The sequence below is a fragment of the Passer montanus genome, unplaced genomic scaffold, assembly GCF_014805655.1.
Source record: "Passer montanus isolate IOZ18808 unplaced genomic scaffold, ASM1480565v1 scaffold50, whole genome shotgun sequence".
Lineage (NCBI taxonomy): Eukaryota > Metazoa > Chordata > Aves > Passeriformes > Passeridae > Passer > Passer montanus.
In genome coordinates this window covers 4,531,681-4,549,964 of record NW_024369930.1, presented here as the reverse complement: position 1 = coordinate 4,549,964, position 18,284 = coordinate 4,531,681, and the positions used below count along the sequence as shown (strand labels likewise).

Sequence of the window (18,284 nt, the reverse complement as noted above, 5' to 3'; positions counted from 1 at the left end):
ATCTTAATTCTAATTTAGGACAAGTACTGATTGATTTAAGTTTCCTCTGTGATAGGTGGTTCTGTTTGGGTATTTATTTTTCTGTTTTGGATTTTTTTCTTTTTTTTGTGTTGTTTGTTTTGTTTAATTTTATGTTGTTTGGGTTTTAGTTGGTTTCCCCCCCCTTTTGTTTTTCCGCTAGTGGAATTGCTTTTATAAGCACTTATCAGAAAAATTTCTATTTGCTTATTTGGAAATGTATATATAAGAAAAGCAAACAGAAGGATAACATATACTGTATGAATATATGTATGTATATGATATCATGGGTGTATTATACATGCCTAAATTCTATTTGATTATAATTTTTTTACCTTAAAGTTAATAATAGCAATTTGCATTATTTCATGCAGTATTTATATTTTTATTTTTAGTTCTTCCTGCTTGCATTCAGTAAAGCACTAAACCTTGCAGTAGTGAGTTGAATTACACTACCTATATTGACTTAAGGATTATATTGATTTGACCACTTGAGAATTTTTCTGTTTGATTACAGATTGTAAATTTTTGAGTTTCAGCTCCTGGTGTTGATACTCCCTCTAGAGGGAGAGCTTGGAAAACTCTTGGAAAAAGCTTGGTTAAGAAAAACCTGCAACAAATATTTACACTATTTTAATATTATAAATAATTTCTTCTTCACCCAGTGGAAATAAGGGAGGTAATTGAGTACTCAGCAGATTACAAATATTTCAGATCAATACTTACAAAGTGAGCAAAAAAATTAAAATGAAGCTTTACTTGCAATCAATGATAATTAAAATCTAGAAATAAAGCATGCCCTTGGCCCTGCCAGCACCACCACTTCTTGCAGTGTGATGCACATAGTGCCAGGTGACTAAAGCTGAAAGCAATTTTAATCTCCTGAATGGAGGAGGAGGGAGGCAGGGCTGAGGAAAATCAAGAAATGGCCACAGCAGTACTTGTCACCTCAACATTTTGTCTTTATCCTTTAGTTCTCACATGGCTCTGTGGTTTGAAAGAGAGCTCCCTGAGCCCTAAGTGCATTCAGAAGATTAACCTGGATTGCTTGGCTCCAGGAGCTGCCTGTATTGATTAGACACCTACTGCTCTCTGAGTCTGGCCAGATACAGTGTGCACAGCAGGGTCTTTATGCATAACAAGAATTTTGAAGTGTACAGATATCAGTAAGAGCAAATAAAAAAACCTGTTTCCTTTTTATGCATAACAAGAATTTTGAAGTGTACACATATCAGGTTTAACCTAAGAAGAGTGCTTTTCAGATGTTAGGTCTAAATAAAATAAATACATTTAAATGTGCCAAAATTAAAAATCACTCAGAAGTAGAACTTTGTTTTCGCATTTTTCTCTTCTTTGATATGTTTGAGTGAAAAAGAAGCCAATAAATCCTTATCTCATTAACTCATCCCTATTAGAAAATGGAGTATAGAGGAGAGATTTCTGTTCTCACAGCTATTTCTTGGAAAAGAAGGGGAGGATTTTGAGGAATGAGGTTAACATATAGTAGAAGTAAATGTAATATAGCAATATTTGTCAGTCTAAAGTGTTTTGGTTTGGTTTTTTTTGGTGTCTTTTTGTTTGTTTGGGGTTTTTGGTTTTTTTTATGTGGTTGGGGGTTTTAGTGTTTTGGTTTGGTTTTTTTTGGTGTCTGTTTTTGTTTGTTTGGGGTTTTTAGTTTTTTTAATGTGGTTGTTTTTTTTGTTGTTGTTTTTTTGGTTTTGGTATTTTTTTAGGGGATGGGGATTGTTAGTATATTGCTTGCAAAGACATATTGACATGAAAATATATTGTTATTTCTGATGGAAGATATTCTTTGTCTTTCCCAGAGTCATTTGCCTTGGATCCACAGTTTGAATCCGGGACTAGAAAAAATAAGTGCAATTGTATGGGAGGGTAATGACTGCAAGAAAGCAGATATGTCTGTACTTGAAATCAGTGGTATGATAATGAACAGAGTGAGTATTTGTTTTACTTTATGCAAATATTGTATTGAGAAGTGTAAGCACTACCAAGCTTGGTTTATGGCATTTTCTTTGGTTGTTTGGTTGGTTTTTTTGGTGGTTTGTTGGTTGGTTGGTTGTGGGTCTTTTAGTTTGTTTGTTTTGTTGGCTTGGTTTATGTTTTTTTTGTTTGGTTGGTTTTTTTGGTGTTTTTTTGGTTGATTGGTTGGTTGTGGGTCTTTTAATTTGTTTGTTTTGTTTTTCATGTTATTGTTTAAGTCTGTTTTATTCACATTATTGTTCTGTGGCTTACATCACTCTGATTTACTTGTTACTAGTAGATTAAAGAGCTACCAGATCTTCAGTGTTTGGACAATAAAAGATGTTTGCATTGTTAGTTGCTTGCTCACATAGCCAATGTCAGTTTTATTGATGCATAATAATTGTATGAATTACAATCACAATATTGTTCTGAATAATCAAGTTTAACTCCTTGATTTCAATGAACAAGTAATTTATTGGGTTAGGAATATACAGATCTGAGTATCTGGATGCTAAAGTTAGGATTGGAAAAGAAAGCTTTCCTCTTTAGGAAGCAAACCTCTAAGAGGATGAGTGGGATGTTCTCACTAGTCCTCCCTCCTGTTTCCTGGTACTCCTCTTGAGGAAACAGTTTGAAATGCATTTAATTGATGTGCTCTTTTCAAAATAGACAACGTGAGTATTTTGTAGAGTTGCTCATAAAATCAAGCATAGCCAAAGAAAACTTTCACTAGTTCTGACAAGCTGATACTCACTCTCTCCCACTTGTTAAAAAGCAGCTTGTTCACAAACCTAGTTCGGATCTCTGCCTGACTCAGAGGCTTTACAGATTTGGATGCAAGACACAGCAGAGACAAACTCAGCAAGCCATAGCCAGCAGAACAGAACTCCAGACCTGTCTGCACTGTATACACTTCGATTCTACTAAAAAGGATACAACCTAAACCAAACAGAAATAGGAGCAACATACAGGATCTAAGCAGCCCAGTCGATTGGCCCACTTGACTAATTCAGCATTCAGTGAATTTTTAATGCAGGAATATGCACTGGAATTTAACTGCAGTGTTTTATTGTTGGGTTTTTAAATTACTTGGTTCCTGTGCATTAAGTGCTCTTTGAGGACTTCCTGGTTTTTAAATAATAAAATGGGATGATGACTGGTTGACGTTTTCATACAATTTACCAGATTATAAAGTGTTCTTTGTGATAAAAGAAAAGCATTAATATTTTGTTTATTGAATTAATGACAAAATAATTCAAAAATTAAATACATTCCTTGTTTTCTTTTGTTTTTAGGTGAACAGCCATATACCAGGAATTGGATATCAGATTTTTGGAAATATCATATCTTCAATCTTGGGTTTAATGCCCTTTGTCTTTCGACTTTTCCAAGCTAAAGATTTAGAACAACTGGCTGCACATTCTGCCACTGAGCTTTGCATGACTGCATTTGGATCAGATGGAGATGTCCTGGTTCTCTCAATGGTTATTATAAGTTTCGTGGTCCGGGTGTCTCTTGTGTGGATTTTCTTTTTTCTGCTCTGTGTAGCAGAGAGAACATATAAACAGGTATGAACAGCAAACCAAGAGACTTCATCTAAAGCAAACCAAGGTTTAATGTTTGCGTTGTTTGACTTTGTGGCTATTTTAAACTTGTTTTCTTCAGCGCGCTATGAGTCATAGATCAGTGATGACACAAACTTCAGTGGGCTTGCAGTTCAGGAGATGACTCAGTTCCAGTGGACTGAAGTCTCTGAAGCTAAAAGGCTTTTTTTGTTGGTGTTTTATTTTTTTCCTAGAGAGAATTTCTGGGGGAAAACTGGCTCAATGCATTAGCCCAATGCTTAGTCACGTCCCAGTTTGTTTCAGGTTTCCTCAAGGAGAAGTAGTTTCAGGAGAAGAGCTCTATAAATTTCCAGTGTGTTTTATTCAGAACCTTCAATTTAATTCATAGAATTGTAGAATGGTTTGGGTTGGAAGGGACCTTAAAGATCATCCAGTTCCAACCTCTCTGCCATGGGCAAGGACACCTTCCATTAGACCAGGTCGCTCAGAGCCACATCCAACCCTGCCTTGGACACTTCCAGGGATGGGGCATTCAAAACAGTTCTGTCCATCCCTGGCCAAGGCCCTGCCTGCTTTGCTGTTAGATCAGGTCTGTAGCTGGAGATGGTGAGAGCTGCTCTCTGAAGTACTACTGCATTGCTTGTTATTGCAATTGAAACTTCAGAGAGCAACCTTACTAGCTGCAGCATATAAATACTTACTGGTCTGCAAAAGAAACATTTTTGTACTTTCTGTTCTCAAACTACAGTCAAAATATGTGATCTAATACATTAGAATAGAATTAACCTGCTTCTAATAATGATTTCTATTGGAAGGAATTCCTGTGGTATAGGTGCTCTCTAATGCAAATGATTGCCAGGTTTGGATTATTTTTTCCCAGATTTTAAGAACACAGCAGATCTGTTGTCTAAAATTTGAAGAAAGGAACTCAAAGTGTAGCTAAATTTTGTTAATCATTAGAATGTGGAGACTTTTAAAATGTTTTTGTGTATTTCCTCTCTTTAATAATATGCTGCACTTGCTTCTGGTTTATATTAGCATATTTTAATTTACACTGGTACATTGTACATTACGTTGACATATCTAATGAAGCCCTTTCTCTTATTTTCTTAGTACCTCTGAAAATCATTTAACAGCTAAGGTGATTTTTTTTCCTTCTCTGCAGAGGCTGCTTTTTGCTAAACTTTTTGGTCATCTAACATCTGCCAGAAGGGCAAGAAAATCAGAGGTACCACACTTTCGCTTAAAGAAAGTGCAGAATATAAAAATGTGGCTTTCTCTCAGGTCCTATCTAAAGGTAAAATAATGTATATTTTTGCTTTAATAATATTTTAACACAATACATTTTAAACGTCTTATGTTCTAACATAACATATCTTCTATGATGCTGATGGAAGGTTGGTGTTGTCGACTGTTTCGTCCTGTACACTTACTATTGGTGCATATGTCCCATATGTGCTTTATTTTTGTGGCTCAGTGCCAGCAGTGCCTGCAGGCAGACAGATTTTGAGAAAGTTAATGTGTGGTTTTCACCTTGTTTTAAAGCCTAAGTGTGTTCATTCAGAGTTGGAGTCTTGTCGTAGTAGTGCCAGCTGAAAAGTTGTGTGAGTGTGCTGGGTAAAAAGTGACCACATGTAGTCTAATACTGACAGTATCTTATTTTAAGAATCTCATCAGTTGGTGTCATTAACACAAGGAATTTATAAAAGCAAGACAGTTCTTGTGTGTTTGTGCTGTGAATGTATGGGTGCCAGGTGAAGCTAGAACTTATGGCCAAGTATTATCTGTAAGACATTCTGATCCCTGCAATCTATCACTGGTTTTTACAAGCAGAAAAATATTAGTGAAAGCATTAAGGAATTATATTGTGGAGACTGGAGAGTGTGGAAAACAGGAATTATAAGCAAACAAAGTTTAGTGTGGTGCTGGTGGGATGAAAGGAGAATAACATCACTTGGATAATAGAATGTAGTTGGGGTGTTCCTTTCCTTGCAACCACACTTATATATTCTACCTTTTCCTGTGCCAATGAGAACATTTGTATAATGATGTGGCTAACAAAAAAGTGGTCAGAGACAGAGTGTAGGAAACTGACTCAACTGAGAAATCACCAGTGAAGAGCAGTGTAATTCTAACCAGTTATGCTGAACTCCAGTGCTGTTTGGGTGGGTTTCACTCACGTGTGCTTAATCTCTCTTTAAGCGTCGAGGTCCTCAGCGCTCAGTGGATGTAATAGTTTCATCTGCCTTCCTACTGACTATCTCAGTTGTGTTTATCTGCTGTGCACAGGTGAGGAAACTTTACTTGTAGTGAAACAGGCTGGGTTGGTTTTTTGGTGGGCTTTGTGTTGTTTTTTTTTTTTAATTGAGAATTGAGATGAAAATGGGATGCTGTTGAAAGGAAAAGAAAGTTCAAAGATGGTTAGTGAACAGTGATTTAAGAAGGAAAAAAAAATCTTATATGATTATGAGTGTATGAATATTCAACCCTGTGCCAACCCTTAAATAATTTTCAAAACAGTTTTGAGTGCCTTCTGCATGGTGATGTCTAGTAAGTTAAAAGACCACAGTGAAAAACCAGTAATAGCTGTTAGAGCTTTTTAGAATAGAGCTCCATTTTGTATCATCATTTCATCTACTTTAGAATATTTTTCTGTAATAGCAAAAGAAAATTATGTTGCAGCAAATTAGAGGGCTAGGCAATCACCAGTGGTGTGGAGTCTAATGAGAGCAAGTGGTGGATGCTGCACCTGGGACAAGGTGATTCTTGAGGGTGTCCTGTGTAGGACCAGGAGTTGGCTCAATCAGTGATCCTTGTGTGTCCCTTCCAGCTCAGGATATTTCATGATATCACTTTTATATTTTAAATCTGTGTCCTTAATTTTTCACTGTGGTTTTTGGAACTATTTTTTCCCTTTATTTTGCATCAAAATAGCCTTCTGCAAAGAGGGTTGATACTGACCTTGGTTGATGCTTTTTGTGAGAAACAGGCTTGTTGGCTATATTTGCCTGCCCTCTAGTGGAAAATCTTTTAGTAAGCAAATCTATGTTTAAAGAAGATTTCTGTTGCTTAAGATTTGTCTTTGAACTTCTGTTTTGAAATATAGAGGATCTTCTGAATGGCTTATGGTTGTGTTTTCTTTACAATTTCTAACTACCTCTACTGTGTTTGCCTGCTAGCAAGCTATAAGTATTTTATTAAGAATGTAATTTACATAAAACTTAGTACATGTGAGGGTATATATATTTTTTTTATCCCATGTAGTGCCTTTGCAAGTCTGAACAGGAGTTAAAAATTGTCTTAGAATGTATTTTTTTTTATTTATCCTTTCTCAGACCTCATATCTCTGATACAGTGTTGGTTTAAAATTATGAGTCAGATTTTATAGGCCTAAATACCTTATATATACTTATTATACTTATTACTGGGATATGTTTCTTGAAGTTGTGGAGATATGTAACTATTTTCTTGTATCGTAATGTAATTATTATTTCAAGTTAAATTTTGATTTCTTTTATGTTTTTTCTTTTCAGCTACTTCACATGCATGAGATTTTCCTTGATTGTCACTACAACTGGGAACTTGTAATTTGGTGCATTTCTCTAACTGTTTTTCTCTTAAGATTTGTTACTCTTGGATCTGAAACAAGTAAAAAGTACAGCAATACCTCAATATTACTTACTGAGCAGGTGAGAATTTGTTTAGATCTATATTTTTATACCTAAAGAATTAATTCATCTGGTAGGTCTCAGGCCTTGTAGATTCATTAAAATAGTTTGGATTAGGGAGTTAATTATAGGGAAGTAAAGCAACTTTGCAATCCAAAGGTCAATTTCTGAGGTAAATGTTTGACTTTATCCCAACTTCTGTTTAAGTGAGTGGGCTTAGAGGTACCATCTCCTTTGATATAATTGAGCATCTAACAGAACACAAACATAAAAAATGGTTTTTAAATCTGAAAAAAATCCTGGAATCTCAGTGTTGGGTGGGTGAATAAAAGATCTGAAAACAACCCTCTGTGAAGTGAGTTGCTGTTTCCAGTCCAATAGCTTAGGATTGCTAGGTTGCATAGATTACATATAGCCTCTTCTAGACTCCTTGGAAATCTCTTTTTTCAGTCATTTTTCAGGCTTGTCTTTGGGTTTATGTGTGTTTCTTCTCAGGAATGTTCTGGTTGGTGTTTGTACTTCAAACTTCCCTCTCTGCTCTGCCTGGTGCTGCTGATAGTTTTCCAAGCTAAGCATGTTCAGTTAGTGTCAGGTTAGAAAGAAATATCTTTCTTCTGAAGTTTCACACTGGTACAAAACAATCCTTTCAGGGCAAGGTAAATAGGCAGTTCCAGAAACCTTCACAGGTTTCCTACAGAAAATGTGTTCAAGTAGGAGAATAAAATCTTCCACAGTGTGTGTCCCAAAGTCAGGATGTGAGGCTTGTGACTGATGATATAAATGACTCATTCTGCCTTTACTAAAGATAGGGTTGGAGACTGAGAAGCCTGACTGCCCCTCTGCCTTGTTCTGAATGAGATATTTTGCACCAGTCTGAAAACTCTGAGTTCCTGAGCCTGGAGAGTTTTCCATTGTTCTGTTGATCCTCAGAGCTGAATGTCCCAGTGACATTTGTCCGCTGTTTCTGGAATGAAAATGGAGGGAAGTGTTTGGGATAAGGATTGCAAAAAAATGCAAAGAGCAAGGGGAGAGATTGTCAAGCCTTTACTTTGCTTTCATAGGTTTCTATACTATGCTCTTCCTGGGAGTCAATGTTTGAGCATTTTAATCTAGCATGGATATTGAAAGAAACACTTTCTGTATGTCCTCAGAACTTAAAGAAGTGTTATGTCATCAGACACCTTTTCATTGAGTGCAGCTTATCCTGTTAAGAGTCTTTTTCCTCAAAAATGCCTGAGAGCTTTATGAAATGAAAACCAAAATAGAATTCACAATTGTTTCTCAGAAAATGAAAAGGATACACTTCACCTTGGGTAGGACTCATTTCAGACTGGTTTCATTTGTTTAAGCTGGGTATTACAGCATATTTACAGTGGTCTTGAGACAGACTCATGGAAGCCTTAACATTCTGACTTTTCAAGGAAGGTCAAGCCCTTTGAAATATTGACTGACTCTCATTTCATCTAAAAAAACACATCTGATCCAGTGTCCTGGAAAATGGCACACTACAGTAATTAGGCTTAGTGAGAAGAGAACAAAGCTGAAAAGAAGCAGACAGGAAAGTACAACAACAAGAACAAAAAAACCCCAAATGAGTCTCCACTCTCAGATGCAATTTAAATGCTCCACAGATAAGATGAAATTGAAGATTCTACTTTTGCTAGCAATGTTCCAGGCACTCCTTTGTGCTTTATATTCAACCTATGAATCTCATGATTAGAATCTCATGATTAGAAGTCATGATGGGAAACTAAAAGGGATTTTTTTGATTTTATGCTGTTTGGTTGTAATTTTTCAGGTCCTTCTGAAAGGGTTTTTAATTGGTCTTGTAATTCCATGAGCAAAATATGGTCTGACCATAGTTGTCGTTTTGTCATTATTGAATCTCAAAATAGTTGTGGTAGATGGCTGTGCACACTCCTGATGGCAAGTTTGTTACTGAAATTAAGGAAATCATAATAGTTCTTAAAGAGATCTTTGAATCTTCCTAGGGTTTTCAGAGTTGCTAATTAGAGCCCTTATTTTTTGTTTAGTCCTGTTTACAACTCTTGCATTGTTGAAATCAATAGTTTTATCTTTAAAAATTGACATATCTTTGCTCTGAAAGCATAATTTTAATGTATAATGCAATAATAATAGTTCAGGAGCTTAATATGCCTTGGAATATATTAGGCATAGGTTTTTAACCTGTGTAAGAAACTTACAGTAGTCTTTTTTAGGGAGATCTGATAATCAGTTACTTGTTTTAGTGTCTGTGGCCCTTATTTCAATAGCTACCATACAATGAGGTGGTGAAATATATCATAGCATAGTCAGGTAAGTGTCATCTAAAGGACTACTTCAGCACATTTCTAAATTTTTCATTTATTATTTTGAAGGTTGTCACCCTAAAATAAAGAGTTAGTGGCTTTTAAAGACATTTTTTGCTTTGATTTGCTTTTGTTATACAATAGAAAAGGAAAAAACCTAGCCTTTGTTTGATCTGGGATATCAAAGATAGGTTGTTTGAGAATGAAAGCTGATGTTTCAAAATTGCTAAAAGGACAAAAGAGAGCTAGTTTGAACTCTTAACTTTCTCAGAAAGAATGACCTAAAAACATGTACATCACAGAAGTATTCAAATGTTCAATATACTGTTCTCCTACAGCAATGAAGGGTTTAATAATTTTTGAAATATTTCAAGGCACTGGAAAGATTGATTTTTCTGCTCTCAAGGTGCTCATAAAGTACTAAATTACATTAGAATCTTCTAAAAGAAATTACACTTTAGCAGAGTTATGGTTTAGCATTTCATTCTGTTCAATAACTTTTGAGGATGTAAAGTCTTGTAAGTTCTGCCCACTAGTATAAAAACCTTCTGGGGATGAATTGTCAAACCTCAGGTAGCCCTTGAATGAGGAAAAAAAAATTACGCAAACTCTACCTATGTTGTATTTTTCTGCCTAATTTATAGATCAGACTAAACTTTAAACTTGGTGCTATAATAATGTCAAATGTAATTAGTTATATCATAAATTAGCATTGTATTTTCCTATGGTGCTGAGCCAGTACTTGTTCTTGAATATTAAAAAAGAAACAAAAAGCTTGCTTGCTTGCAGAAATTCATTGCAGTTTTGTCATATGGCTGCTGAGCAATCACATTGTTGAAATATTAAATAGTTCAAAATTGATTCCTTTAAGTTCTGAGTAGGTGGTGATGCTTGTGTTTTTGTTTTAAATCAGATAAACTTATACTTGAAAATGGAGAAAAAGCCTAATAAGAAGGAGGAACTGACACTAGTGAACAATGTTTTAAAACTTGCTACTAAGTTATTGAAGGTAAGAATTAAAATGGTATTCCCATATTATAAAACTGAAGTAGAATAGATTGGTTAAAGAGCAGTTGCGTGGCTTCTGCAGGCAGTAGGGTGTGCTTTGGTTTAAATTTGCCCTATATCTCTTGACAGGGGTGCTGCTTGTTCATACACTGCAGTCTGTTGTGTTGCCATCGTTCAGACTGCAAATTATTATTACACCCAGCAAGTTTTATTCTTTAGCTGTATGTTAGCAGTGTGAGAGAAGGTACTTCAGAGCGGTCAGGATGATGAGTGCTTGGGAAATAAATGATGAAATTTTATTGTCTGAGTGTCAATACAGTGATGATTTAAGACCTTGTGACCTCACTCTACCACACACTGAATTTGGGTCCCTTAGGCTGTTGAGTCCCATGTGCCAGGGAGCAGCCCTTAAAATGCAGTTAAAACTCTGTTTAATTTAGTCAGTAGCTGAGATCAGAGTATTTCTTCTAGTTAGATGAGTAATTCCTCCCACCAGCACACCTTGAGCAAGGTGTGTGTTGGTCCCCTCCTCTCTAAAAAGGTGCAGAGCACTTTCTGTGAGAGCACTGATGGGGTCAGCAAGGACTCAGAGCTGACAAAGCAACTGCTTGAGAGTTGTGCTGCAGCAATAAGGAGAGCCTGACTAAATCAGTGACTGTCTCCTGGTGTAAGAATAAGGGACTGCAAGGCTTTCAGGACCTGGCTGTGGAGCAAACAAAAGGAAGTATTCTCAGTGCATCAGGTGCTCAGGGTACACTGTGGATACAGAAGGGTTGTCTGGATTCAAGGAGGGACTGGACAAGAACAGACAAAGCCCAACAGGTTGAGGATATCATCTCATGAGCTGAAGTGTCTGTGTGCTGTGAGAATGTGGGTAGGTTGGATGCTTATCAAGTCTTGGTCTAAATTGCTTCCATTTTTTTCAGGCTCTTCTTGATGTTTTAGAAAAAGATTTCATGTTTTCCTCTTGCCAGAAGTCACAGCCTTTTCCAATGGGGAACTTAGCTTTTGTGGCACAAATCCCAGACCCAGGCCATCATTTAGTTACTGTGAGAAGATACCAAAAATGAGATTTCCAAGCCACCTACTATGAGCTTTAAATAAATTCTTGGTAGTTAGTGATTTGTGCAATTACATACTTCATGTCCAGTAGCTAAATGGGCTCAGGTTTGTTTTTTTTTTTTAATTTGATTTTGGGTGGTTTTGGTCTTTAAGCTTTTATGAAGACTAGATTCTGTTGAATATTCTTACTATTTTCTTACTCACAAAATTGGTAAGATGAATCCAGAATCTAAAACCTTTTTCCTTGCAGAATTTCTCTGCTGTCCTTCTCAGAATCATGTCTTTTGTATCTTTTGTATTTGCAGCAGAATTTTGTACAACATTACATCTAAATGAAAAGGTTGTTCATTGTTATTTCACATTTTTGAAAGAAGAATCATACCTTTGAAATTCTTCGTTTTTAAGAAAGGGTTTATAAGGCCATTTTCAAGGCCTAGGATGTAATGTAGGAGAGGGATGAGGATGAATTTAAAGCTAGAAAATACAAATGACCAAAGCAGTGACAGTTGGTAGACTTTATATAATCCACTCTTACATTTTAAAACTCCTTTTTCCTTCCTTTATTTGACATATTTCTAGACCAGAAAAGTTTGGGTGATTATATTCACACACCAATAATTGAAAATCAGTGAAATAGCTTCTTTGTTCAAGTTTTGTTACAGATTAATTTGGGCTAATGTTTTGTTCTTTTCAATTAAAAAAATGTAAAGTATTGGCAGTCTAATGATTACTAGGATTTCTTTTCCATTATCATCCTTTTCTGGCTATATTGATCAGTTGTTAGTTTCAAAATTAATGGAAAAGGAAGTAAATTGCAGTAGGAAAGACATTTTTGTTAATTTTCATAGTTGTGAGGTAGTCTTCTGTCATTATGAAAAATCTTTCTTTTCTTACTTTTTGTGGTTCTGCTGCCTGTCAATTCTTTTAACACTGAAGGTAATTTCTGAAAAATTGTAAGGAATTTGGAGATGGTGTCACCTAGCTCTTTATTTTCTTGAGCAGATTGGTAGGTATTTTACGTGGGTAGCCTCCAGTTTTTTGAAGAGTTATTTAGACAACAGCAATAAACTGTTACTGTGATGGATATTTTCCTGTGCATTGTGTTTGATATGCAGAATAATAGGAGAATGTTTTGCTCCACTGGGACTTAAAGACTTCCTAAAGTAATATTGCTCAATACATATGTGAACAAAACCTCCTTTGTGTAATTTTTGGTTTTTAACGATGCTGTTGTTTTGCCTTATTAGGAACTGGACAGTCCCTTTAGGTTATATGGGCTTACAATGAATCCACTGCTTTATAACATCACCCAAGTTGTCATCCTGTCAGCTGTGTCTGGTGTCATCAGTGACTTGCTTGGATTTAATCTAAAGGTAAATACCTGAGAAGCATCCTTTTTTCACCATAGATGGAACACATATTGAAGCATAGTTAATTCTTAACCAGGCTAACTAGAAGAATTATTGTTTGAAAACTGTTACTAAATTACTAAATTAAATCTATGTCGGAGGAATAATGATGTATTTGTCAGAGCAGCCCTTAAAACTTTTTTTTTTTCATTTTGTGGCTTTGCAATTTCATTTAAGACATTTAATTACAAGAATTCTTAGATATAAATATGGAGACATTTGTCCACATAAGTACGAGACCTTCCTTAACATTTCCTCATATCCCAGATTTGATTTCTCTCTTTTTTCCTTGCTGTTGACTCTGTAGCTCTTTAGGGGAGGCAGACAGAGCTCTCAATGTCTTGCACTGCAGTGAAGTATTGCAGTAGGAATGGTATTGCTGTGACCAGTCCTGCAGTGCTGGTTTGTCATTGCTGTAGGGCTGTCTCCTTAGATCCTTCTCTCAGCCCACTCTGAACTGCAAACTCTGGAAACGATTTCAAGATTCAGGTTATGAGGCACAAGCTTGTAGTTGTCACAGTGTCCTTTACTGGACATTAAGTTTGCTTACATCTGCTATCTTTTTCTTGTTAGAAATAAATGGATGTAGAATGTATTCTGTGTGTCATTAGAATATGTAGTAAATGCAGTAAGAAAAAATGTGGTGATATTACAGTTCTGGTAAACAGAAATAATTTGAGAAATAAATTGATGTACTGCTCTAATTTTTCCAGCTCTGGAAGATCAAATCTTGACAGTATAGAAAGAAGATGAAATAACACAGTGTTACAGAAAAGGTCATTGATGGACAGAACTGCCTCACAGCAGCCACTGAATCTGTATTTCAGAAGCTACAAACTCTTCAAGGAAGTAATTTGGGAAACGGAAGTGTTTACATCTGTCTTGTGCAATCTTTGTATTTATTTCATCTTCTCACTGGTTTATGTTTGTTTTAGTTGACATTTTTGTTTTATTTTCAAATTACTTGCTTTGTTCTGGAAAGGGTCAAATTTAGGAAGGGTCAAAAACTGTGTGTCTGAGAGTTTGAAATCCTGAAATATGATCACACTAAATTGCTCTATCTGTTGTTAAAGCTAAGCCAATGCTGAACATTTTTAGTTCCCAGTAACACTATATGGAGGTCATTTGATTTTTGATAGTGTGGTAAAATAGAATATTTCATTGGCACCAGTCATTTATGAAGACAATGTCAATAGATGCTTCGTTGCAATAGAAAAGTGAGACATACTCAAAAAATAAAGTACTGTCAGTACAGTATGACAGGTAGCAAAAATGTTTTATTAGAAATAATTTCTAATATTTTGAGTAATTCCAGGATCTAAACTCGTATAGGCTGCAGTTTAAATATCCTGGGATATTACAAAGGTATTATATAAGAAGTCAACAAGTGTTCTTTGATAACACATTTATTAGAGCAATAATTGTAAATGGTTACCATGCTGTATGATATTTTGATAAAAATTAAATATTGTATTTATTTGAAATACTGGGCTGTCCTTCACAGCTCTGACTGTGCATGTGCACTTTTTATTGTTACTTTTAATGAGAAACTTTATACATATAAATGTATATTAATTGGGATATATTATGGTGAACTATGGAGCAGTATGTATTATATGTTGAAGTTGAATATTTAAACAAGCAAATTATTTACTGGTGAAAGGAATGCTTTGAATGACTGAGCAAAAGATAGGTAGATAGATAGATGCTCTCCTCTTGTACACTATAGTATATGCCATTCATACCACATTGAAGTTTAAGAACAATAAAATACAAAGAACAAGTTGCTCTGGTGAGCAGCAGAGCTGCAGAGCCTGGGATTTGGCAGGTTTGTGTCTTGAAATAACTCCCATTCCTCCCCAGCAGGTGTCATTCCCATGTGCTTTCTGCTGGGGTTTCTAACACCTCTCCCTCTGCCTCCCACAAGGACCAGTCATATTGACTCGTGGTTCTTCAGTGTGACAAAAATAATGTGTCCATCCCTGTGAAATTAAGTAAGATGTAACAAACTTTCCTTCTACAAATTATTCTGGGAGGATTAATACCATGAGGCACAAGTATTCTTATATTTTCTGTTTGTAAAATACTGGCTTCATACTGAAAAATGACAAGTAATTGTTGACAAGAGTCTGGATATTGCCCTGTGTTTGCTAATGTTCAGAATCTTGCAAGATTGGAAGTATTGAGTCTTAAACTTATGTGGTATAAAAATATTTTTATATATAAAGCAACACAAACAAGCATTTTGTATTTTATTTGCCTCTGTACTAATGTTTAATAATGACCAAAGTGCATTCTGGTTTTTGGAAGAATGTATTACTGGAGCTTTAAGAACATACTATATTTCGTTTCTCATGTGAAAACTTCAGCTGCCTCTGATCTGTTTCTCCTTTCTCTGTTGTTTGACGTTGGGATTGTTTTTAAAAATTAAGTACATTTTATACACAGTTTTTTCCAAATTATGGTACAGACCTACACAGAACTTAATTTTGCACAAAATATCTTTAAAAAAAAAAAAAAAGAAAACAGCAGGAGTTCTATGGGTGATAAGAGATAAGGCTGTTGCTTTTTACAGCCTGTCATTATTAACACCAAGAAGAAAACCATTCTTTAGTCTAGAGTGGAATTATTTTTAGAAATGTGAAATAGTGACTATATGGCTTTCATTACTTTAAAAAAAAAGCGTGAGGGAAAACACAGCAATTTGGGTTGAAGGTGGAATTCGTTTAACCATGTATACCTCAGCAACTAGCACTGTGCGGTTTGTTGCACTAACAAATGGCGGCTTGGGGACAGTAAAACATTTGTGAAATGAAATTAAAAATAATAATAAAAACCTTTATTTGCTACCCTTAGGTATATTCATTATGTTAAAAATGAGAGAGGTCTATTCTCCATCCCTCAATGTGGAAAGTCCAGTATAAGAATAGAGGCAAGTAGAAATATGGCAGATCTTGCGTTGTTAACTGTTATTTTTTGCCATGTGTTTTGTAACTGAAAGTGTGATCAGACTTGGAATAAAGCTTTCTATGGCTGATGGTAAAAAAGAAAAAAAAATGCAGTGAACTATGTCTTTGGTAACGTCCAGCATATTTCTGTGTCTGCCTGTTTTGATTTAAATCCATATATTCTATTTAAATTAAAGCACACTCGGGAAAGAAACCTGCACACAGAATGCAAATGATACAGAATATCATGTAGAACAACCCAAGTTAAAGTCCAGGTGAAATGCAGAAAGATGCTTTAATAATTTGATTAGTTTTCCATGTTATCTTCTAGGAATGGGACATTTAAAACCAAATTTAGTAGCTTCCAAAAACATCTCTGGATTGCAAGCTTATTTCATTACAGGTAATTCTTAATGATATTACTGGTTCAGATTTCTTTGGCACCCAGCAGCAAAGAGTAGAGATAATTATCTTTTTTTCCAGGTGGTGGTAGTGGGCTGCTGCTCTTGTCTTTGCTGGGTGCTTCGAACCCAAGGCATCCAAGGTGTCTGTTGGGGGAAGAGGAGGAGAAAGGTTGTTGGTGGTGTTGATTTGCCCACTGCTGCCTCCTTAGGTAGACTTTTGTTAGGAGTTTCTCAGTAGTGAATTTCCTTCAGTGGGAATGTATGAGAAGACTTTGAAGGAGGAATGCCTGATTTTTTGTTCTCAGTCATGAAGCAATGAGGTTTTTATTGCATGACTGCATCAAATATATCTGTATTGGTGCAGGAGCTGGGGCAGGAAATCTTTTAGTAATAAATAGCAGCTGACAAAGTCATCTTTTGCAGTGGGAAAAGCAGTCATCTTTTCCAATGTAATTCTTGCAAGACAGCAGAGGAACTCATCTTGAGAAGGTGCCCATGTTGTTTGTTTTGTTAAAAAAACTCCACAACAGTCTTCACACAGTTCACCACTTTACTGTGGCTTTCCTCATGAATATTGCCTTTGTACCTTGTCAGTCTTAGGGACAGTAGTCACTCTCAGCTGGGTTGTTAGGATCCTGCTTTGCTGCTGCTTCCTTTTCCTGAAAATCTCCATCATCTAGCCATTGGTGATGGACAGAGCCTGCAAATGTCCTTTAGGTCCCTGTATGGGGGGTGTTCAGACAGAAGGTGATCTTGGCAATTCTGCTGGGCCTTGGGGAGTGTCTGACCTCAGCCAACCAGGAGATGATGCCTGCATTGCCAGTGTTCCTGACTGGGCTGGTAGAGGTGTTTGTGGTAATACCTGTCAGCTCTGCTCCTTTGCCTGAGCAAATAGACCCCACTGGTGGCAGCAGCCAAGCAGCTGTCTCAGGAACGGGGAAATGTCCAAGGCTGCTGTGGACAGTTTGTGAGGGATAACTCAGGAAAGAACGGGAGTGTGATACCTCTGATACCTGGAACTGATGACCCACTTCTGTTGGCAGTTCTGCTGTCAGAGTTGGATATCTGCACTGTGAAATATAACCCTTGAACCCAGCATTGCCTGGGGCTTGGTGGAGATAAGATTTCCTCTTTACTGTCTCAAGCAGTCAATCACTGCTGCAGCCTGGCATGTCCTGTACATTTTCTAGACTCATGGGCAGCCTGAGAAGGGCCTTCATGTGAAGCCTTTTTGGAAAGGGACACCAAGGTCTTCCCCACAGTGTGTTGCTACTTCCCCTGATTAGGACTGGGACAGGACAGAACTTGTAATGGATGGTTTAGGGACAATAACAGAAATCGGGGGAGGCTGCAGGTGTAAGTCTTGTCCCTTGGTCTGGCTGTGGATGGTCATATTGGGCTGAAGGCTTTGTCAGCCTGTGGCTGTAGAACACTGCAGCTTGCCCAAATCATCTTGGGGAGGCTAAAGCATGTGGAGAGATTGGTTCTAAATATAGAGAATCCCCATACCCTGCATCTCAAAGCTGATCAGCTGCTGCCACCAGGTGTCTGTCCTCTGCTCATTTTGATCCTCAAATGCTGCACCCCGTGCAGTTTAATATGCATGGGGAACCACAGTACTGAGTATTGCTCAGTGTGGGGTGTTTGGTACAGGGGAGGTTCATGTGAAGGAGAATTTGCCAGCCTGCTGTACCAGGAGTTGCATCTGCTTCTCCAGCCCAGGAAGCAGTGCCTTGCAGCAGGCTCTGCTTGGGGCTGCTTTTGGAGCACGTGGCTACTGCCACAGCAGCCAGGAGTCTTGGACAGCTGGGCAGCACCCCAGCTGGTGCTATGTCACGTTTAAGGCCAGTTGGGCTTGGTGGCAAAGAGGTCTCAGCAGATTTTGTTTTAGTGCTGCCATGCCAAAGACA

General features: G+C 36.8%; 1 protein-coding gene across 4 annotated transcripts in view; it reads left to right on the top strand.

Moving 5' to 3' along the window:
- The window catches only part of PHTF2 (putative homeodomain transcription factor 2), a 57,700-nt gene extending 41,621 nt beyond the window's left edge, over window positions 1-16,079 (top strand). For all 4 annotated transcript variants that reach the window (XM_039723669.1, XM_039723668.1, XM_039723670.1 and 1 more), the window contains 8 exons: window positions 1,845-1,973; window positions 3,297-3,569; window positions 4,732-4,863; window positions 5,769-5,855; window positions 7,100-7,255; window positions 10,457-10,552; window positions 12,861-12,986; window positions 13,736-16,079. In XM_039723669.1, the coding sequence (XP_039579603.1) occupies window positions 1,845-1,973; window positions 3,297-3,569; window positions 4,732-4,863; window positions 5,769-5,855; window positions 7,100-7,255; window positions 10,457-10,552; window positions 12,861-12,986; window positions 13,736-13,756 (1,020 nt within the window). In that variant the 3' untranslated portion in view covers window positions 13,757-16,079. The remainder of the gene's footprint in view (window positions 1-1,844; window positions 1,974-3,296; window positions 3,570-4,731; window positions 4,864-5,768; window positions 5,856-7,099; window positions 7,256-10,456; window positions 10,553-12,860; window positions 12,987-13,735) is intronic.
- Window positions 16,080-18,284: the final 2,205 nt, after the last annotated feature.